The 22,287-nt window shown below is 46.5% G+C and overlaps 2 protein-coding genes across 2 annotated transcripts in view; one reads left to right on the forward strand and one right to left on the reverse strand.

Annotated features, from left to right (window-relative positions):
• Positions 1-6,740, forward strand: part of LOC116820684 (store-operated calcium entry regulator STIMATE-like) — a 75,652-nt gene extending 68,912 nt beyond the window's left edge. The window contains exon 8 of the mRNA XM_032773334.2: positions 6,080-6,740. Within this exon, the coding sequence (XP_032629225.1) occupies positions 6,080-6,127 (48 nt within the window). The 3' untranslated portion in view covers positions 6,128-6,740. The remainder of the gene's footprint in view (positions 1-6,079) is intronic.
• Positions 6,741-11,895: 5,155 nt separating this feature from the next.
• The window catches only part of ITIH5 (inter-alpha-trypsin inhibitor heavy chain 5), a 70,864-nt gene continuing 60,472 nt past the window's right edge, over positions 11,896-22,287 (reverse strand). Inside the window, exons 10-14 of the mRNA XM_032773319.2 lie at positions 18,928-19,475; positions 18,604-18,654; positions 17,181-17,297; positions 13,618-13,995; positions 11,896-12,794 (exon numbers count right to left, since the gene is read on the reverse strand). Coding sequence (XP_032629210.1) covers positions 12,496-12,794; positions 13,618-13,995; positions 17,181-17,297; positions 18,604-18,654; positions 18,928-19,475 — 1,393 coding nt within the window. The 3' untranslated portion in view covers positions 11,896-12,495. The remainder of the gene's footprint in view (positions 12,795-13,617; positions 13,996-17,180; positions 17,298-18,603; positions 18,655-18,927; positions 19,476-22,287) is intronic.

Below are 22,287 nucleotides of genomic sequence, written 5' to 3' on the forward strand. Positions count from 1 at the left end.
AACCCCCCTGCAGGTAGATGAAGGCTGCTGTCAAATCCCCCCTCATTCTTCTCTTCTGAAGACTAAATAAGCCAAGTTCCTTCAGCTGCTCCTCATAAGTCATGACCCAGCCCCTAATCATTTTCGTTGTCCTCCGCTGGACTCTCTCCAATTTGTCCACATCCTAACAATATCACAAGTCACCCTTTAAACGGTAGATAAAATGACGACCCACCTGGCAAGTCTAATTGCCCAAGCCACAAAGCTGAGGTGGCCGAAATCCAAGATCAGAGGCTGGAAATGGGGATTTGGTTGAGATCCATCCCTATTAATTGACTCATTTGCTCTCCTGATTGTTCAATAAGGAGAATTTCCTCCCTCTCTGCTATGTTATTAATGTCCCTCATTTCAGATGCTAAGCAGCTCTATGCTTGGCAGGGTTGCCCATGCTAAAGTGTCTGGAGTTTATCAGAGTTCATCAGGCCTGTCTAGCAGCAGGCGCCGACAACTCCCCGTCACATGGCTTACTTGAATTTCAACCTATCTTCACAATAAAGGGTTTCATTCTTTTCACCTGAGCTTGGAATCTGCTCATGTTAGCAAATGGGTCCCCGTTTTAACCTAGTCTTAAAACCAGCGCTACCTATGGCTGCACCAGCTGTTTTTTACATGGCTGCTTTATTTATATGTGAGGGGAGGAATAGCTCAGTGGTTTGCACGTTGGCCCGCTAAACCCAGGGTTGTAAGTTCAATACTTGAGGGGGCCATTTAGAGATCTGGGGCAAAAATCTATCAGGGATGGTACTTGGTCCTGCTGTGAAGGCAGGAGACTGGACTTGATGACCTTTCAAGGTCCTGTCTAGTTCTATGAGACAGGCATATCTCCATATTATTGCTTGGGATGGCCCATGCTGTGAAAGTACCTAGCAGAGATGCAATCCCACTGTTCAATGGGAGACAGGGAGTAGCTGGCCAGCCCAGAGCCCAATCTTCCATCTCATTCGCTTGGGGGGGGGGGGGCGCTTTTAAGACAACGCCAGCTTTCTCACTCTTGAGCTATAGATGTGAAGCGAGGCGACATAGGGCTTTGTATAAGGTGGAGTGAGGACTGTGGTTTTGGCTGAAACTAGCACTTACAGGGTGGGATTTTCATCCTTTTGATGAGGAAGCTATTAAATTTCCTTCTGGTCTAGTGTTAAACCCCAAATCTAGCTTCCAGGACAGGCTTTTTCCCTCAGCCCCTTGCGCAGTTCTCTCCCTTCCCATCTAATCATCAGTCTGATCTGCACTAATGTTTGCCTGAATCATTGCACATTGAGTTGCAGGTAGGGTGACCATATGTCCCTTTTTAAAGCCCTGTCCTGGCCGTCCTGAACGTTTTTTTTCCCTCCCAAAAAGTGGACATTTGTCTCATTTGCTCTTGCCAACTTGGTCAACGGGACAAATGCCCACTTTTGCCCAAAAAAAAAAATGGGATGCAATGCGGAGGAATGTATGGGGAGGGAGGGGCAAGTAGAGATGCCAGCCCTGCTTGTGGGGTGCAGGAGGGGCAGGACTGGGCTGGGGGGAGGCACTGTTCCAGCATGTGGGGGGCTGGCAGGTTTCCAGTGACTGGGCAACAGCCCCCTGCGGGGGTAGGGGAGAGCTCGAGCAAGCAGCTGGGGGTTTCCTGTTCTCCCACTGGAAAATATGGTCACCCTCATTGCACAAGAGCTGAGGAAATGAAAGCTATTTGTTCTCCTGCCTCAGCTGGAGTCTGTTGTGACAGTAAACCACAGACCGTGTCAATGGCACCACTGTCTTTTCTACTCCGTGAAAACCAGTAGCATTTTCAAAGCTCTTAATGTGTTCTTTGATCTTTCTGGGTCTGGGCCCGGGCCCGGCTTTTACCCGTGGGCAGAAAGTAGATTTAAAAAACAGGAATACGTGTTTGTCTGTTCTTATTTTCACATTTTCAGGTTTGTCTTTGTTAATTCTGCTTGCAAGGACCCTTATCGCCCCGATGACATATGCACTGGTTAATTTGGGGGTTGGAGTGGGGAACCTGTGCCGTTAGAAAGGCTGGTGCATTAGCCTTAACTGGCTACATAAATCAGCATAATTGGCAGACACATAAATGAGACTCTGATTAACATAGCATGGGTATTTCAGATCAGAACTGAGGTATCTAGTTGAGTGAGGAATGAGTTGCCAATCTTTCGTAAGCACAAAATTCACTTCGACTTCTTAAAACAGACTAAGTTTTTGGGTTGTCTAAAGCATTGTAACATCAGAGATGAGCAGGTTCTAAAGTAGCTCTGATTCCACCTATCTCATGGGGGAAATGGATTTATCAGCTTTCTTCTTATTGCTGGATATGACTGCATGTCACACTTTTTTTTTCTTTCTGCATGCTCTAGCCTTGTGATAGATCAATTATATGAAGAATCTGAGTCAGGTTCACGGCATCTGTCATTATCCACCCTGCTGTCTACAACAAAATGGTCTGGCAGAGTATGCCTGCAGCTGTGACCCCGTGCTCTTGAGGTCATAGTAGGTGAAGCGGCAGAGTTTTAAACATCTACAAATCCATTGCCCCTTGCTTTTGACTAGAGGCCTGTATAGGGATATGTAAATTACCCTGGGCATATTTATTGTATAAATATTGGCACTCAGATGGAACCCTGGAACAACAGAGTCCAGCTGATGGGAAGTGTGTTGTGTACAGGATGTAGCTAGGAGGTGTTTTTTAAATTACAATGCAAAAGAACTGTGTTTGGGGAGGGGAAAGGAATGAAAGCAGTCAAGTGAATGAACACTTATCGGGGGGGGTGTTCATTTCCTTCTCAACTCTCTGGCACTTGAGTATGAAAAGGCACATGCTAGGCAAGCCTAGATTCTAAGAGTAGACATGAGAATATTGGTGAATCATTGGGACACAAGATCAGGATGCCACAGTGACCGAGGGGCTGGGAAACCATGGTGCCGTTCCCAGCTCTGCCACTGACTTGCTGTGGCTCGGTGCCTCTCCTCTCTAGACTGAAAGCTCTTTGGAGCAGGAATTCCTTCTCACCCTTTGTTTGTCTTACTAGCACTTACAGCAGTGGTGAGGGGCCCCACTGGGCTAACGCAACCAATGCAACTGTCAAGGACAAGCTTGTGTTGAAGTATCACCTCTCCTTAAGGGTCTGTCTACACAACAGAAGCTTGCACAGGTTAACCTGAGCAAGTCAGCTTGAATCCAGCTAGGGCAGATGACAATAGCAGGGAAAACAGCAGAGCAGGCTGGACCCTGGGCACATACTCACCTTGCTAGCCCACTCCAAGCCCACCCTATGCTGTTTCCGCCATTATGTTACTCACTAGCCCAGGGATTGGCAACCTTTGACATGCAGCCCATCAGAGAGAGCCCCTGGCAGGCCAGGACGGTTTGTTTACCTGCAGTGTCTGCAGGTTCAGCTGATCGCAGCTCCCACTGGCCGTGGTCCATTGTTCCAGGCCAATGGGGGCTGTGGGGAGCAGCGCGGGCCAAGGGACGTACTGGCCGCCACTTCCTGCAGCCCCCATTGGCCTGGAACAACGGACCGCGGCCAGTGGGAGCTACGATCGGCCGAACCTGCGGACGCTGCAGGTAAACAAACCGTCCCGGCCCACCAGCAGATTTCTCTAACGGGCCGCATGCCAAAGGTTGTCCATCCCTGCACTAGTCTATCAGCTAATGCCCGTGAACGGCTTTAGCTGTGTACCGTACCCCAAGAGGGATCAACGTCTTGGTTCCAAATAGCACCTGAACAACAAGCTGTTTACCTTTATTTTCTGCTTGTCTCAGTTTGTTATAAAAGCCAAATGTGACCTGACAGCATCTCTTAAACATTGCTGGTTTGCCATGTGTTGCCGGAGATGTCATAAAATGTGTGAATCGGGATGGGCCGTGTGGGCCTCTCTAATCCCTTTGAAGAGGTTGATTCATTGCAGCAGTTTGTTTTTCCTGTTTAGACTTCCTGTTGCTGTGGTTACTGGCTCCACAGTGCCGCCTAAATGATAACGAACGAAGGGTGTGTGCCTTTGTTATGACAGTGCACCGGGATCATGCAATTTATGTCCCCCATGATGTCTGGGTCCAGGACCGGGAAAGAGGCCTTCTTAATAGTCTGTCATCTGCCAGGTTTTTGTCTGTTGCATTGAAAACACTCCGGCCAAACAAAGCACGAGTAAATTCTCCCTTGATACGGGCATTTCACAAAGCCAGCACATTTTATACTGCATCCCTAATGCAGTGTGTCAGGAAACATTCTAGAGACACAAATTACATGCTTAATAACCAGCATAAAAATGCAGGCTGAGATACTGTTAGATCTCTCTAGCTGAGTAGGGACAGGCCAGATGGGAGACCTCCAATAAGGTGATGCAGGAAGCTGTGATTTTAGGAGCTGGTGCTTGTCTCACTGAGCCAACTCTCAACTAGCACAGCATGGTCTGGACTGTGTCACTGGAGGGGCTGTCTTTTAGAGAAGTAAAACTGAAGCTGTCAGAATCTCAGACATACACGTTACATGTGAAGGCTCGGACTCTAACTGGGTTTAAAAGAGAACTGGATAAATTCATGGAGGTTGAGTCCATTAATAGCTAATAGCCAGGATGGGTAAGGAATGGTGTCCCTAGCATCTGTTTGTCAGAGGGTGGAGATGGACAGCAGGAGAAAGATCACTTGATCATTACCTGTTAGGTTCACTGCCTCTGAGGCACCTGGCATTGGCCACTGTCGGTAGACAGGATACTGCGCTAGATGGACCTTTGGTCCGACCCAGTACGGCTGTTCTTATGTTCTTACGCAGGAATTGACAGGGCCCTGGGACCTGGCCATATTTCTGTAGGGGTAAGATACATTGCTTAAACTCCCATGCAGTTTCAACTGGTTGAAATAGTCACCTTTTCTATCCTTAATTGTTTCTGACAGGGCTGGCTCCAGCTTTTTTGCCGCAAAGCGGAAAAAAAAAAAAGCCACTATTGGCGGCACTTCAGTGACAGCTCTACTGCGCCACTTCATTCTTCGGCGGCAATTCAGTGGCGGGTCCTTCCCTCCAAGAGGACTGAAGGACCTGCCACGGAATTGCCGCCAAAGACCTGGACATGCCGCCCTTTCCATGGGCCGCTCCAAGCACTTGCTTCCTTTGCTGGTGCCTGGAGCCGGCCCTGGTTGCTGGGTGCTGTTAAAAAGTTGTAGCCTCCCTCAGAGGTGGCTGCACTTCAGTGGTTAATTAAGTAACTCAACATATGCGACTTTGGCCAGTGCAGAAGACAACAGTGGCAGGCCAATGAGATTTGGTGTCTGCTAATCAGAAGCAGGCTCATCTGTCATTTTTCTGTACTTCGTTGAATTAGTAGTGATGGAGTCCAACACTTTTCTTGTACTGCCCTGAATAAACATTGGTTAACTTTGATTTTCTGTTTTCAAGAATGATATATATTGTATTGCAATAGCATCTAGAGGCCTTAACCCCACTGTGCTAGGCACTGTACAAACACAATGAAGAACATTTCTTTGCTTCAAAGAGTTTACTGTCTAAAGATGAGGTCTTTACAGTGAGTCAGGGAAATGACCAAGCAAACCAAGGTGGGAGGAAGACAGGGTACAATAAAAAAAAATATAGCTTAACATAGGTGGGCATAATTCATAGCAGAAACCACTTAGCAAGCCAGCTGGCGAGCTGACAGATCCGACTTCTGCTGTTCAACTGACACTTAATTTTGAACACTCATCTATTCAAGCTGCAAACAGCATGGGATGCGCTGCCCACACCTACCCCTTGGGGTAACTAAGTGCCTAGCTCTGTAATGAAAGAGTTTGGTTGAGGAGGGTCTGAGTTTAGATTTTGCTGAGTCTATACTTGATTGAGAAGGAATGGGCATCGTGGCCAACTCCTGTATCAAATTTAGGGTAGTTTTGTTTGCTCACTGGCATATCTTTATCCTTCAGAGCAGTGCTGTTCTGAGAGATGTTACCGAAGGTATGTCCCATTAAAAAGTACTAAGAGGTATGAGATCTCCAGCCAAACAGACGCTCTAATCACTGAGCAAAGAGTCTCTGTCAAGAGTTGAATTGTTCTTGTTCTTCCTTTAGGTGTTGCTCTATCCTGACTTGGATTTTGATCAGTCTGAAAGTGACTAAGACATCTCAGGACTCCAAGGACCCAGCCAGAAAACGAGACAGCCAGGCTATCAGGTGGTACTTTAATAGCAACTTCAAACTGAGCCAAATGGAGAGAGTGCCAACCAAGAAAACAGCAATAGAGATTTTGGTAGAAAACTGGATTTTGATCTGATGTTAGAAGGTGGGGTGGGAATGCTCGTTTATTGCACAGTTAAATGGAGATCACATGCTGGGACTAGCCAGATCTACCCTTTGCAGTTATTTTCCTGATGGTGTTTCTGTACCTTCTGCATTCTTGTAGCTCAGTGTGGTGGCTGGCTCCACGTACACCATTAACTCCTGCTGTACCTGTATTTGTCTCTGAACCAGACACTCCTAATCATATCATGGTTAGGACTGTGGAGTTATATTTCTGTGGCTGGCCAGCTGGCTGTAGAGTTTGTCAGGATGGTAGCAAAAGTCAAAATACCAGATCTTTTAATATGATTTATCCTGTACTAACTGTACTGTGACACTTTCTGTATGCACAACTTGCTCGTAAATAACTCACTTGTAAAAAGTATTTATTTAAAAATGTCTTTGGGGTTGGAATGATCATTCCGCTGAATCTGACTTTTGTACTGTTTTATAGGGATTGTAATAAAAGTTTGACTTAAAGTTGCTTCATCTTTGGAATGAGTTCCCGAGCTTAATGTTTTGCAAAGAGAGGATGTTACAAATGAGATAGCTCCATTCTAAACTCTCAGTTGCAGGGACTTGTTGCTTGCTTTGCATTGCTGTATCCAAACTGTCCTGGCCTGGCCTGTCGTGGCCCAGAAGTTAATCTGGTTAAAAATCTGTGCAGTCACTTGGGTTAATGACGTGGGGAAAAGCTGTTTTTTCTAAAGCCAAAATTTTCAAAAATCGATGTCTAAAGTGATCTCTAAAATAAAGCCTTATTTAAACAGGAAAGTCCATCTGTGCAGGAGACCGCTTTCCCAGGGGTTGGTCTAACACCTGTAGAACAAACTCTCTCAGAAAGGACCTACGCACTGGCCCAAACCTTGCCACCTTCTGCTCCAAATGCAAGGCACCTTTCAGCCTACCATGAACACAGATCAGCATGTGCACCCTACCAAAACATTCCATCGCATGCACAATTCTTCCCCACAGGAGAGGAAGAGAGAATGAACCGCACATAATTGATATTAATCAAGTTGCTTAATGCATAACTGGAAGGCATTCAGATTCTACAGTAATCCAAGCATCCTAGAAATGTAGGACAGGAAGGGACCTTGAGAGGTCACCTAGTCCAGTCCCCTGCACTCAAGGCAGGACCACGTAATAATGGGTGGTATAAGAATAGAAATATTTATGCTGCTGAAAAAAATTTGTGATCCAAAACCCATTGACTTCAAGGGAGAGAAAGGGCCTCATGAGTCTAAATGAGTACTTGGTTCAGGGCAAGCTGGGAGGAGCCTGTGGTCATGTACTAACAGTTCCCTGGTACATGTTAATCGATCTCATTTCAAAGCAGAGTAGATTAAAGGGCACTTGGGAACTGGGGTGCAGCAACAGTGTCCAAATGAGAACTTCTGTGCATGGCAGGCTAGCGGTAGATTTACACCTCAGCTTGTGGCAAACTCAACCTTCATTTATGCAAGTTCTTCTGTAGAAGCATAAAGGATTTTGGAATCTTTCTTAAAAACATTTTGTCCCAAGAAGATGTGAAGAGTTTTTAAACTCTGCTGCTAGATACAAATCCTAAGAATCGCGTAGCTTTCACCAAACAAGCCGTGCTTGGCTAAATTTGAAACAAGGGGTTACGAATGGAGCCATGCACAGTATTCCAAATGTCTTGAAATGGGAGGCTTTTTGAATTTCTTATTAACGTGATTCAAATGACCCTTTTTTCTTATCCAACTGTACTGCTCTTGGAACAAATCCTCAAGCACTGGCCATTCTAAATGGCTTGGCTGGCTGGGTATTTGCGAGGGTGAGTAAAATCAAAGTTTCATACCCCTCAGTGGGAAACTTGCAGTTGGGTGGCTAAGTTGGCAAAAAGGCCCAATTTCTGGGCTGCAGAAGGGCCTGGACCAAGACTTTACAAACATTTCATGTCACTCATTAAATAAGAATAGGTGAAAACAGCCCAGTGTTGAAAAGGCCAGGCCCCTGTGCACCCCTCATGTTCTTTTAAAGTCTACACTGCATGCAAGGTAAAATACCTGCCCATGTCTTCAGCCATGGGACTTCCCAGGATGTGCAGTGTCACAGGTGAAAGACCTCCTGCGGCTGATAGGTGGGTATGTCACTGGGAGAACTAGGATACAGGTGCCTCCCTTTCACCCCCTGCCCCCACCAAGTGGCCTTGGGGGAGTAAGAGGCTCTAGCCGCAGGGGCAGAAGCAGGGACCCCTTGGATGTTCCCACCAGAACTGCAGAATGTCCTGACTTTCTGTGCCCTCAGACCAACTATCGCAGCGCTCAGGAGACCAGACTGTTCTGTGCCACAGGCAGAGAATAGGAGCGACCAAGGTGTACCAGTGCCCGAGGTCCCCGCAATGGCAGGGAAATAGTAGGAGAGAGAACTGGACACTGTAATGCCTTTCAGAAGCTCTCAATTCAGAGGAGAATCTAGGACTTGCAATCGGTGCTATCCTAGGGTCCCATCCTGCTCCACTCAAATCTATGCTACTTAAATTACTGTCAGCTCTGAGCACCTCAATCATTGTATAGAAAACAATTTTGAAAAAATCCAATTCACTGCACCTGTTCCTCTCCCTGGGTGGCTGGGATAGCTGTTAGTTACGTCACCTGTGGCACTACTGCAAGGCACTAAGATACTATGGTGATGAGTGGTAGAAGAACCTGTATAGACTGGAACACCTCTGGGAAGCAGGGAAGTACCATTATGCTCATCTTGCAGATAGCGTCTCTGTGTCTTGGCTTCCCAAACGACTTGCCTGAGGGCGCTGAGGAAGTTTGTTGGAGCTGGGACTTGAAGAGGTCTCCCATGTCTGTGGCTAGTTCTCTAACCACTGGACCAACCTTCCACTGTTCAAGGGCAAGACTGACATCTATTATTCGTATCTCTCTCTAAGCCAGAGGCTGCTACTGATTTTTAAGTATCTCCATTGAGGTCACAAAGGCCATTGTAATCAACCATCTGATATTTGATGGAGCTGCTGCTTCCCCTATCCAGCAACATAAAACACATGCACAACCTTAGTCTCATAACAGGTTCAACCAAGTGCCTACTGCTTCACACCAAATAAAAACATCACCTCCATGGTCACTGTAACGTATATTTATTGTGAAACGTGATAACTGGATCCGCACTGACCAAAACTCAACTGTGCTGTTGTAAGTGCTCCCTATAGCTGTGGGGTTAAGAGTTCATTCTTTTGGTGTCAACTGATATAGTATGTCCATAATGGGGTGGGGGAGACATGTGATGCACTCGAAGCTTTAGCAGTACAGATTTATGTACAGAAAGGGAGCAGAAGGGTGTGTACGACAGAATAAAACCCTACACCTGCCCTAGCTAAGCTGCCCTCGAAGGGAACGGGTGTTTGAACAAGTCAGCACCATGTAGAAAACACAAACTCTGCCTCTAAAGAGCTGAAATATGGGTGCGGGGAGGTCGAGAGTGCGAACCCAGGGAAATCCCGAGGCAATAACCACAATCCAAAGGTGTCTGATGAGTTCAACAATGTTGCTTACTTGACCAACATCCAGGTCGCTTGCTGCAATTAAAATAGTCAAGTCAGTGCAGGAATCAGTCAACTGTGGTTTGTCACCATACGTTTTCAGGGTAAGCAGCCAGTTTAACTGGCACAATTTCCCACCCTCTGCAAGATTCCCCTCCCCGTAGCACTTCCTGTTCATGGGTGCTACACTGGTGCTGGCTAAGCTTAGCCTTGTTTAGCCATGGCCTGCTAACCAACACTGTGCTTACTGCTTAGGAGAAAGGCAGCACCCAACATGCTTCCACAGTGTCTGCTAATTGCTTTTTTGAGAGGATTGTTTCCTTAGAGCACCATGCCCAGTGTGGTAGCCTCAAAACATGTCTACACTAGGGCTTTATGGGACTCCCAGGTTACTATACTGTCCAAGTACTATGGTGTGGACACAGCTATACTGAGCATGGGCACGTACTTGGCATGGTTCACCCCCGTCCCTGTCATCCGTCTCTTTTGCAGTGTGAGGGAGACCCTGGTGCATGTAGACTTGGAGTGCGCTGGGTTGCAGCCCCTGTTCTAGCTCCTCCTGACCATCCTTCTACCTTCCAGGCTGCACGTTTCCCCTCACCTTTTCATATACTCACACCCTATCCGTGGCTCCAGAGAGTCGTGGAACCTCCTCGTCAGCCACCTCCTGGTGATGGTCAAAGTATAAGACCGGGGCGAGGAGGTTGGCTGAGGGCATTTCCTGAGACTGTAGGGCCCATTTCTGATCCTGCCTTTGCTCATGTATCTGGGCAAAGTTCCTCTGGGTGGCTTCCGCTGGATCCTTTGACACGTTTGAGGAGCAGTGGGCGCTGTTCGGGGTCCTCTGCTCGGTATCCCCTTTGACCTTTGTTTGACCCTTTGACCTTCGCACCTGCCCCTGTTACATTTTTGGTTGTCTCCTGTAATTATTTGAGTTCCTGGACCTTGTGCATCTTCCCCAAAGGCTGGAGGAATGTCCTTTAGCAATGAGTGGGCTCGTGCCCGCCCAATTCCCAGAACCCAATAAGACCAGTATAATAAAGCCACCCACCAGGAGTGAAACAAACTATTCTAGTAAATGCACAGTTTTGCTGGTGTAGCTCTGGCTATGCTATAGGCTTCTGTCAACCCAGCCACATCAGTCAGGGATCACCCCTCATCACGTCCCTGACTGACAGATCTATACTGAGCAATGCTGCTAGCTCAATGCTTCTTCCCAATACAGCGTTAGGGAGTGGTGGTTTCTACATGGATAAGGATGCTATGGGTGAAATGTCCTAGACTCCAGATGTGATTATAATGTTTTAAATATACAAATATCAGTTCTGAGTTAGTCTATTTCCTCTAGGCCAAAGCAGTTCTTCAGTGCTCTGCTAACACCTGGATATCATTTGGCTGCTTAAGGTGCTTTCACCCCTTCCCTTTGAGCCCCTGGGGAGATACAGTAAATTTTAGTTCAGTTCTAGTCTCCTGTGCACATATGTCTTCATGTCTGCTGATGTCCTCTCTAGCAGACTTTTCTAATAAGGGCTCTCCCTGGAGGATGATGCACAGCATTATTAAATGATGTCTCACTTTAAAATAGATCAGTCTCTACATTTTGGATTGGCAAAATCCTCTTGAGTGGCCTCTCAGCTTTCACACACCTGCAGTGTAAGTATCTGTTTAACCGCCTATTTTACAACCTCGTGTCACCAATCGCTTTCGTTGCACGGAAGCAGCAACGAGGAGTATCAGATGAGAAGCATTTGGGGATAGGGAACGGCTAAAGCTCACATGCCGCTGTATGACTCGTCCCCTTTTACATGGGCCCCGACTGTAACAGTTATGTGGGGTTTGTATTTCAGTACAAGAGCTGGGACTGTTTTGTGGTCAATGGATTTGGAGCCTGGCTGACTGTTCCTATCCAGAGAATTTAACGAAGCTTCTACTAAATAGAATGGGTGCTGAGTGCTACGATCAAGCAGCTGTGGTGCGGTTTGGAGCCGCCTTTCTTTCTGAGACAGGAGAAGACCATGGATTGAAACATTTAATCAAGATGCTACAAGGGGTGGAAGTTCCACCACCACTATCACTGTTCCGGCCTGTAACTGCTTTTTTTAGTATGTTCCCATACTCTAACAGCAAGACGCCTCATGAGGGTGTATATCACTAGTGAGCCTCTCTGGTGGCTAGAGGTTCCCACTGTCACACTTAACATCACATTCAATGGGTGTCTGGATAGCCAAGAAACCAACGCCCTGATGTGACTCACTGAGTCTGTGTTGTTCATTAACCCTCTTATGACCATGGGCTTTTCTTTGTGGGATGCCTTCCCTAAAAGCACGTCTGCCGCAGGTAGTTTTCACGGCAAGTGCCTCATGTCATGTTATCCCACCAAAGGAAGGTTATGTTGTATGACTTATCTCTGACCTTAGCCAGACACTGGTGGGTATTGCACAGATCCACCGGGGCATTTAGTTTTACACCTGTATCTTTCTGTACTGCTAAATCTGACATACCTCGCCCTCTCCCTTGCGGACCGCCAGGACAGCACTTTAACATGAACCTCCACCTCAGCACCACGACCTGCCAGCACAGAAGAGGGGAAGCTGATTTCCAAAGGGAAAAGATTTGTTTCTTTGGCACTAAAAAAAGTAAGAACCGCCCGCAGGGTTATTGTTGTTGAGTCTGCTGATGCAACCAGTGATCGGCCTTAAAGTCTGTTAGTTACCCCGAAGCTGGTTCCTGTGTCGAAGGGATGAGCAGCAAGATAATCCTTATAGTCTCCATCGATCAGTTTGTCTGCATTGTTCTTGGCAAACCAGCAATCGACCTCCTGCTCGCCGTTGTAGATCTTCCTCTGCTTCCACATGACAGGAACCAGCCTACCTTTCACTTTTAGCATGTTCACTGGTCTCGGGTTCGGCTGTTCAGTTGAGTTCTGACTGACCAGCTGGGGACTTCCACCCAGAGGGGCCTGGGTAAGTTTGACTTCATGGTACAAGAACTGACCTGCAAGGAAAGATTAAACTTACTCCTAAAGCAGCACTTTGTTTTGTGGCAGAGTCTTATAAGGGGGTCTCCAAAGCGGCAGCCAAATTACCAGGTTTTAATGGCTCTGGGGATTCTGAAGGGATTCCCTGGTGGAAAGAAGCTACGTGCTACAATTCTTTTGTTAGTCTCACACCCACAAACAGGGAACTGCGACTAGAACTCCGCTCCTTCTTCACCTCCAGAAACACAGGCCTTGGCAAATAAAGCTTGGAAACTGCTTCTTGAACTGCCACTAGCAGAGAGCCTCCTGTTCCCCACTGGAGGGTAACATCATTTGTTTCATACCCACAAATCTAGGAAGGAGAGTGAGATGATTAGGCCACCAGCCTGGAACTCAAGAGGCCATTCTCTGCTCTGCCACAGGCTTCCTGTATGACCTTGGTCAAGTCCCTTGTTGTTTAGGCTTCAGTTCCCCGGTGCGCAAATAGCACTTCCCTACCTCACAGGGGTGTTGTGAGGATAAATATCTTAAAATCTGTAAGGTGTTCAGATATTATGGTAATGGGGCCATATAATTCCAATTGATAGATACATTAGGGGAGATGGGTCACATGGAGAACAGAGGGGTGAAGACATTAAGGGTTTCTGATGGCAGAAAAGTTGGTCATGACTGGCTCAAGGCAAGAGTCCGACTTCTCAGCTGACCTATCCCATTCCTCTAGGCCCACCACCTCCTGCCTCTGTCCCTCACACCCCTTTGAAATAGTCGCTTCTCCCATCTCACCCATCTCAGTCATAAACAGTTTACTACGGGTTACAACTGAAAGAGCGTGACACCTACCCAGCAGTCCATGGGATTGAGGGGAGAGCCCTTTACTGTTGGAAATGTAGAATCCCAGGTGATTCCTCTGGTAGGGGGCAGGATTCTTGTACTGGTGGATCAGGATGACGAAGCTGATGGTGCCTTGTATTGCCACGGTGACATTGGAATTGGCAAAGATAGACACCTCAAGGCCATGGCTTCCCACTGTGGCACTCCGGTCACATGGCAAAATGAGTCTTTCCCCATCATCCAAGATGACCTTGGTGGGTGTGATCTCGACGTAGGATCGCTCTGGCTTATTGCTGAGGATCGTGATGGTGCTAAAGTAGGTCCGTTGTTTCTTGTGGCCATTGGGAGGAGACGGGGCTCCAATTAACTGCCCGTTCACAGTTACGCCTTTTAGAGAAAAGAACCAGCGGTTTGAAATGTGAGCGAATGAACTGCTCTGAGCTGCTGCGGTGGATCATGCATAATGAAAACCTCATTTTGAGTGGACACTGAAGTACCATTCAGCTGGGATCCTAGTTCTCCTAGCTACCATCTTGTTTAAAACAATGGGGCCAAAATTTTCAAACTAAATTTGCAAATTAAGCCCCTAACTGCATATTTGGACATCCAAGTTTGAAAACAGGCCCTGGTCTATTAAGAGAGTTCTGCCACCATTGCCCTGCTCAGTGTGAGAGAGGATATTTTCCTTGAGCGCTGTGTTAGCATGGTATTTGAAAACTGCATTATCATCTCTCTAGGGCAGGTGGGCGATGGTTTGCTTTGACAAACACCATCCTAGAACCCTGCTCAATCACAGAGAGTGTTAACCAGCATGGGTCTAATCCCATTCTGCACAGGACCATGAGACGGAGTTGTTCCTGGTAAGAGAGGAATTGGATCTGGCCTAATACCACTGCTCTATAGGTGTCAGGGCTGTGGGTCATTCTCTGTAAGCTGCAGGACACCTAATGTGGCAATGGTGACAGCTTATGGTCCAAGAGCCCTGAAGCCCTGTTACCTAAGGCCAGAAAAGGTCCAACACAGGCGACAGCAGCAGAAATGTGATGGACGCCATCTTGGCCAACATGCCAGGGATTGAACCAAGACTCCCAGGGCTAAAAGCACAACTTCTACAGCTTGAGCGAAAGGCCCCTCAATGGGACAGCACCAGACTCATAGTCTCTGAGCACCGGCACAGAGAGGCACCTGTAACTCCAGTGGGTTATACACACTTCTCCCACTCTGCCCTTCCAGCGTGTCTCAATTCTGCACCGGAGAAGCCACAGGTGGCAGTGGGACGCCATGCATACAGTGTGCCTGGCTCAAAGGGGTTGCAGAATTCTACAGCTTGAACCTGGTTGCTGAGGGGCACGCTTCCCTGCCTAAGGGAAACTTTCCTTCTGACTGACTGCTTTTGCCCTACCTCCTGGGGTATAAGCAGCCAATCAGGACTACTGGAGGAGGCAGCGCTCTCTCCCTCTCCCCTCAGGAGCCCACACTGTTCTCACAGAGGGGCGAAGTAGTGGAAAAAGCCCAGCAGCTCAGGGCTGCTCCACTCCCTTTTCTCCCTTCCCTACCTGTGAGCAATGGGACAGCTCCTCTGCAACACCCTCCCTGCTGCACTTGGCCTTGGAAGGGGAGTGAAGAGATGAAAGGGGAGCGCAGCTGACACTGGTTGGGGTCAGAACGGATGGAGGGCTGGGGGAACTGGCCAATGTGACGTCACTTTCATTTCTCTGCAAAATGGCAGACACCACACTCAGATGGTAACAATGGAGGATCACGACTGGCCTCGCACCACCAGTGCAGAGGTGAAAAGCTCCCTGTCTCACAGTCACAGGAGAAACTCTCATTCCTCTCTCCATACACTTAGCTGCCATTTATTTGAACCTGGGTGCCACTGTTCTCCCTCAAGTGTACACTCCTCTCAAGCCACAAAAAAACAGCCAACATAGCCGGTGAAGGAAGCTGGTGGTCTGTCTGCCAGGGGTTCGGTTTATACTGAAGCATACAGGGGCTGGACACAGATGGGACAAGGAAGTTGGGCCAGTGCAACAAAAGTGCCACATGAAATAGCTCTCTGGTGACTTTGTTTTGTTTCGTTTTTTCCTTGTCAGACAGACTTTCATATTGTCTTTGGTTTTCACGCCTCTACCCCCACTCCACGGCTTTCCTGCTTTGCAAATAATCCACTTACTAACCATGTTGCTTAGGAATTCCAGATCAGATCTGAATTTTGGCCAGTCAGCGAGTCACATGGGCCTATGAAATGCAGAGACTTGATCTTTGGGGTTTAGCTTTCTCAGGACTGATCCAGAGACAAAAAATGTTTTAGTCCAATTACTATAGACCCTCCTTTAAAACAAACAGTCATTAAAACAAACTGCCTCATTGCTCAGGGACTCTTTTACTGCAATTTGACAGAGACTTAGCACGGAACACCGCAAGCCCCCTAAGTAAGCAGTATGCCGTTAAATGCTAATAATTAGGTCAGATACAAAACCTGCCCATCCCACTCTGCCAAGAAGACTCTGCTATCCTGTGGTTGCATTCAGCAACTTTGCAACCAATGGGCTACGGAAGCGGAATCAGTTAGTGAAACCTGCAGGTGGAGAAAAGGGGGGAGGGCAGAGCCCTAGCATAATATCTAATAGTGGACGGCTGTTGGTTCCTGTCAGCACCACAGGTTTAGCATCTAAAACTCAAGATGGCCATTTATTTTGCTTTGCCTGCTCCAGCTGTAGTCAAGTACAGCATACAGACCACATGTCTTACCTAATAGGTGTTGCTTGCTCAGATCAAGCTGGAGTATTGTATTCTGGGTCTTTCATAGAATCATAGGGTTAGAAGGGTCCTCAGATGGTCATCTAGTCTAACCCCCTGCTTAAAGCAGGACCAATCCCCAGACAGATTTTTACCCCAGTTCCCTAAATGGCCCCCTCAAGGATTGAACTCACAACCCTGGGTTTAGCAGACTGATGCTCAAACCACTGAGTATCCCTCCCCTTGAGGGACTCAACTTTGTATTTCCATGGTTTCCATCTCCATATTAAATATATGGGGTGGTGGCAATCCGTTCCATTTGACATGAAGTGGTTGCAGCTCCTGGCCTCCTGCCAATGGAGCCCTGGGTTGGGCAAAGTTTGGGCACTCCTCAGCAGATTCTGCATGTGATTGGTGCTAAGCCATAGCCAGCCACTAAGATCTCATGTGCCTCTGTAACACTGACAGATCCCAGTCGTCAGCGGGTGGGATCAAACCCGGGACCTCTGGAGCTTAGTGCATGAGCCTCTATTGCATGAGCTCAAAGCCAACTGGCTGAGAGCAAACTCATTGTTTATCTCTCTCTTTAAGAGGCCTCAGTGTCACTGGGTGGGCAGAACACCACACCCAGAAGGTGTGTGGGTTACACCTCCATCTCCCCATCTGTAAAATGGTGACAGTGCCTTCCTTCCTCTCTGGCTTGTTGTAAGTTTAATGCATAAATCACCTTGTTGCTAAGTATTTTCACTGTAGGACTGATACCTGCAGCTCAACTTTCCTCAGTGCAGCAGCTGCTGGGGTAGCCCCAACAGAATTCCCCATTGTCTTACCAGACTCATTATGATCGGAGACCAGTCTGAGAATGTCCCCTGGTTGTCCATCAATATTGAAGCAGACAGCTAGCTTGCTGGAGGGGAAATCAATGACAAAGTGAGGGTCTCCATCCGCTGAGAAGACATGAAAAGGAGAGCAAAGGTAAGAGACGTTCATGGAATACCAGTGCAATCTCACAAAACAGGTCTGAAAGAGCCTCGTCTCTATTTTCTTCAAGATCTACTGGTACATTTTTAAAGGCTTTAGGGATAGCTGGTTTTGTTCCCCCACAAAAATGTTGAGTTTCAGGTGAAAAGTCAAAAACCAAAATATTTCATTTCTGAAGTGCTTCCACTGTACTTCATGGGAGCTGTAGTTCAGGTGCCTCATACCCCCATTATCCTCTATAGGCCAGGCTCCTTGGCTGGACTACATCTCCCATGATGCACCACAGTTTCTTCTCTTGGTGAAGGGTTGCCATGCAATGCGGCAGCTGCGCAGTCATGGTGCATCATAGGAGATGTGATCCTGGTCCATGGAGAATAGGTGTGTGAGGCACCCAAACAACAACTCCCATAAGGCACCCTGACAGCATTACAGAATTAAAACATTTCTTTTTTCAGCTGAAAACATTTTGAGCATTCAGTTTTTGGATGAAAAAATCAAATTTTTTCCATGGGAAGTAGCCACTTTTTGTGTAGTCCAAAACCCAATTTTCTATCAATAAACAGTTCAGAGGGACAATTTTTGATCAGCCCTAGGATTAGCATTAACATCAGGCACAATGAATGTTAACAATTGAGTTTGGGCAAGTCCTCCTGCCCATCAATATTAATTTTGATGCAGTAGCAGATAGATTTCCCACACAGCAAGTGATCCACTCCTGCCGCGCCAGCTGGTGGAACACAGCCATACAGAGATTGGCCTGAGCTGTGAACTTCAGAGCTAAGTGTGACCTTCTTTGGTGTCTGGTGAAATTCAGATCTAAGGTCTTGGTTTAGGTCTATTTAATGTTTTAAAGGATGGTCAAAAAAAACAATTAAAATATTATGAAAACGTTTTGACATTTTTTTACTGGTTTTTAACATTTCAGCAACATTATTTTGAAAATCAAATTATTGTGACACTAAAATATTGAAATAAAGCCCTTATGATCCCTAAAATTAACTGTCTGTTTTAAATAATGCACATATGTCTTCCTAATATACCACCCTGCTGTGCCTCCTAATTAGTCCCCTCACTAACTTTTAGCAATTTCTGATCCTCTCTCTTTTTTCCTTTTTTCTTCCAAATTACTGGGTTTTAATCAGATGAATAGAATCTTTGCTGGTTTGCTCCGGGAGGGTGAATGCCAAAGGCAGTAAGAATTGTGGCTTTTGTAAACCAACTGTTGTTTATCTTCAGTTACAAAGTATATAGAACTGGGAAATAGACACTGACCTGATGTTCTGGATATTTTAATTCTTTGTTTGTCTGATTGCTTGGGTACACCTAGAAGTGGGGAAGAGAAAGCAGCCAGAGTTACAGGTACAATAACAGACTAAGCAATGTTACAACAATGTTCCCAAAACACTGCTCAGAGAAATTACGTGATTAGCTCAAGGATACACATTGAGTCATTAGCAAAGCCAGGATTATAATCCCAGTCGCCTACCTCTCAATCCTGTGCTTTAACCACTAGACAATCCTTTCTAATGATATCAATTTTGAGAGGTGCCTGTTTCAAAGGAATGTGTCCAATTATTAGAGCGATTTTGTTTGTACCTGGTGGTGCTTTGTGTCCATGCAAACTCTGCACTCTTTCCCCAGTGCCCTCAGTGGAAGGACTGGCATGATCCTCCTTAGACGGGTCTGCCTGTAACTCCTTCATCTTCAGGGAGGTGAAGGGGGTGATGAAGTTGTAGGTCAGGGCCAATGATTTGATTTTATCCATCAAGTGTTCCCTCTCCTCACTGTCATCACTCTTCAGCCAGGAAGTCAGCAGGTCCTTGATGGTGAGATAGCTCCATGCCCTTTCAGCATAATTCTGAGCCTCTTTGCCATCCTCCACGCCAGGAGAGCCCCTGATGTCATTCTTGCTTGGGGCGTCTATGGCTACATCGGTTTTCAGGAGAATGTACTTGTAGGCGTTGCTGGCCGTCACCTCCACATGGAGCTTGCCCGAGTTGGGTTCGATGAGCTTCCCAGCAATGACAATTTCAGACCCATTGAAGTAGTTGGGGAAAAGGTTCTGAGTGACCTGCTCCACACTGTCTTTGGGATAATCAACTCGGATGTCAGAGAGAAGGGGCGTCCCTATCTCGTCATAGAGCCTGAAACAAGTCACATTTCCCACAGGTTAGTTTTTTCAGCCAGGTACTCACATGCTCACACAGATCCATGTACGCAGGGGTGTACACACACACACACACACACACACACACACACAGAGTGTTGAATTTGCACTTGAGGTGGGATATTCCCCCAAGGTAATATCAGAGGCATGTTAGTAGGAGGTTGCCTTTCCCTGGTTCTTTGAGCATGGATCCTTTGCTAGGATCTAATGGCTGTATTCCACATGATCTCCTCTGATACAGGAGACCTCGAAGGGGAAGATCTAAGCACTATTTGTTTTATGATTCTACGAGAGTCAGGATGGCTTCCACTAGATCTTGAATACTGTGTACAGATGTGGTCTTCTCATCTCAAAAAAAGATATACTGGCATTCGAAAAGGTTCAGAGAAAGGCAACTAAAATGATTAGGGGTTTGGAACGGGTCCCATATGAGGAGAAATTAAAGAGGCTAGACTTTTCAGCTTGGAAAAAAGGAGACTAAGGGGTGATATGATAAAGGTATATAAAATCATGAGTGATTTGGAGAAAGTGAATAAGGAAAAGTTATTTACTTGTTCCCATAATATAAGAACTAGGGGCCACCAAATGAAATTAATGGGCAGCAGGTTTAAAACAAATAAAACAAAGTTCTTCACGCAGTGCACAGTCAACCTGTGGAACTTCTTGCCTGAGGAGGTTGTGAAGGCTAGAACTATAACAGGGTTTAAAAGAGAACTAGATAGATTCATGGAGGTTAAGACCATCAATGGCTATTAGCCAGGATGGGTAAGGAATGGTGTCCCTAGCCTCTGTTTGTCAGAGGGTGGAGATGGATGGCAGGAGAGAGATCACTTAATCACTACCTGTTAGGTTCACTCCCTCTGGGGCACTTGGCATTGGTCACTGTCGGAAGATAGGATACTGGGCTGGATGGACCTTTGGTCTGACCCAGTATGGCAGTTCTTATATTCTTATAAAGATTAGATACCCATAATATATTGGTGTTTCATCTAGGGCTTTCTTACAGGACCTACCACATTCCCGGGAATGTCTCTCACTTGGTTGGACTGAAAAGCATGTATAAGGGACCCAGACCTGAGTTTACGGCTGCATGATTCCCCTGCTACAACTGATGGCCCGGCTGAGACTAAAGCCACCTGGAGAGCACTGCATTCCCTACCAGGCTTGAGCTTTTTAGTCTCAGCCTCCTCTTCTCTTGCAAGGCAGGACTCACAGAACCTGAAATCAGGCACTGAAAGATAAACGAACAAAGAACTGACTTTAACTCTAGTTTTGTGGTCATTGACTTTTATGCCTGCACATATAGGCTGTTAAAGAACTGGGACTTTGGACATTTCTATTTTTTCTTTATAAAAAGCTTTTCAGTTCCCTTTTTTAGAATAATATTGAATGCTCTAGTGCCCTCAGTCTAAGGACCTCAAAACCCTTTGGAAGCATCAGTTAACCCTAAGAGTGCTATTATTCAATCCAGGCCATAGAGTACTAAAACAAAGCACAAGTGACACTGGCACTTGCCTGAAACCACACAGAGGGTCAGTGGCTTTGCTGGGAGGAGAACCCAGCAATCCTAACTCCTTTTTACCTACTCTAACCACTGGACAACACTCCACTACTTTTACAAGAAAGTCTTTTCTCTGATGAGCTCTTGCAGCCTGATATAGCTCCCTCGGCTTTCAGTGGTTCAGGATCAGACACTTATGCTGCTGCTTTCCAAATTTCACATGCTAAGGTGCAACTCCCATGGGAAAGGTGGTGCATGGGTTTCCACAATGTATTAAAGTAGAGAAGGCAAACATGCTAAGCATAGTGTAACAGAGCAACTCAACTATGATTGGATGTGTGCAGGCTCACCCCTACGGATACCTAGGGGAACTAGGAGTTTTTTCCCCCCCATGGAAAATTTCATTTATTTGGAGGAAATTCAAACACCAAAAAATTTTGGTCAAAAACTGAATAACTTTCGATGCGGAAATACAGCCACAGTGCCTCATGGGGGTTGTTGTTTGAGTGACTCATGCTCCCATTCTCCTCTACAGGCGTGGCTCCCTGGTTGGGCTACATTTCCCATGGTGCACCATGATCTCCCTCTTGCAGAGGGGCGACAAAGCTATATGAAAATCCTTGGCTATGGTGTATCATGGGAGATGTAGTCCGGTTAGGGAGCCCAGCCCATTGAGGTGAATAAGGACAGGAGGCAACCAAACTATGACTCCCATGAGGCTATACTGCAGCATTTCCAAATTCAAATATTTTAGGTTTGAGGTGAAATATTTTTCAATTAAAAAACCAAATCAAAATTTTTCACAGAAAGCAGACGCTGTTTGTGCCGAGGCACCTGCACATTGTCTAACATCTATTTAAATGGGCAATGAGTCCTTGTTTCTCCACTTGCACCCTAGGGCGAGATGATGTAAGTGTCTCCCAACTCTCCAGCCACTCAGATTTAGGCACACATGCAATATCTCTGTCAAAAGAATTTAAACCAAAACCTTGTTTCGAAGTGCACCAAAGCTGTACTATCCTACACTGTATATTGAGGGAGGTTAGAACTCTCAAGTAGCCATCCAGCCATGGAAAGAGCTCTACAACCATAGGAATGGCCATACTAGGTCCAACCAAAGATCCATCTAGCCTAGTAGCCTGTCTTCCAACAGTGGCCAATGCCAGGTGCCCCAGAGGGAATGAACTGAACAGTGAACTGAATACGTGATCCATCTCCTGTTGTCCATCCTCAGCTTATGGCAAACAGAGGCTAGGGCAGCATTTCTCAAATGCAGCCTCTGTGGACT

This window comes from Chelonoidis abingdonii, chromosome 1, assembly GCF_003597395.2.
Source record: "Chelonoidis abingdonii isolate Lonesome George chromosome 1, CheloAbing_2.0, whole genome shotgun sequence".
In the NCBI taxonomy this organism is placed as follows: Eukaryota; Metazoa; Chordata; order Testudines; family Testudinidae; genus Chelonoidis; species Chelonoidis abingdonii.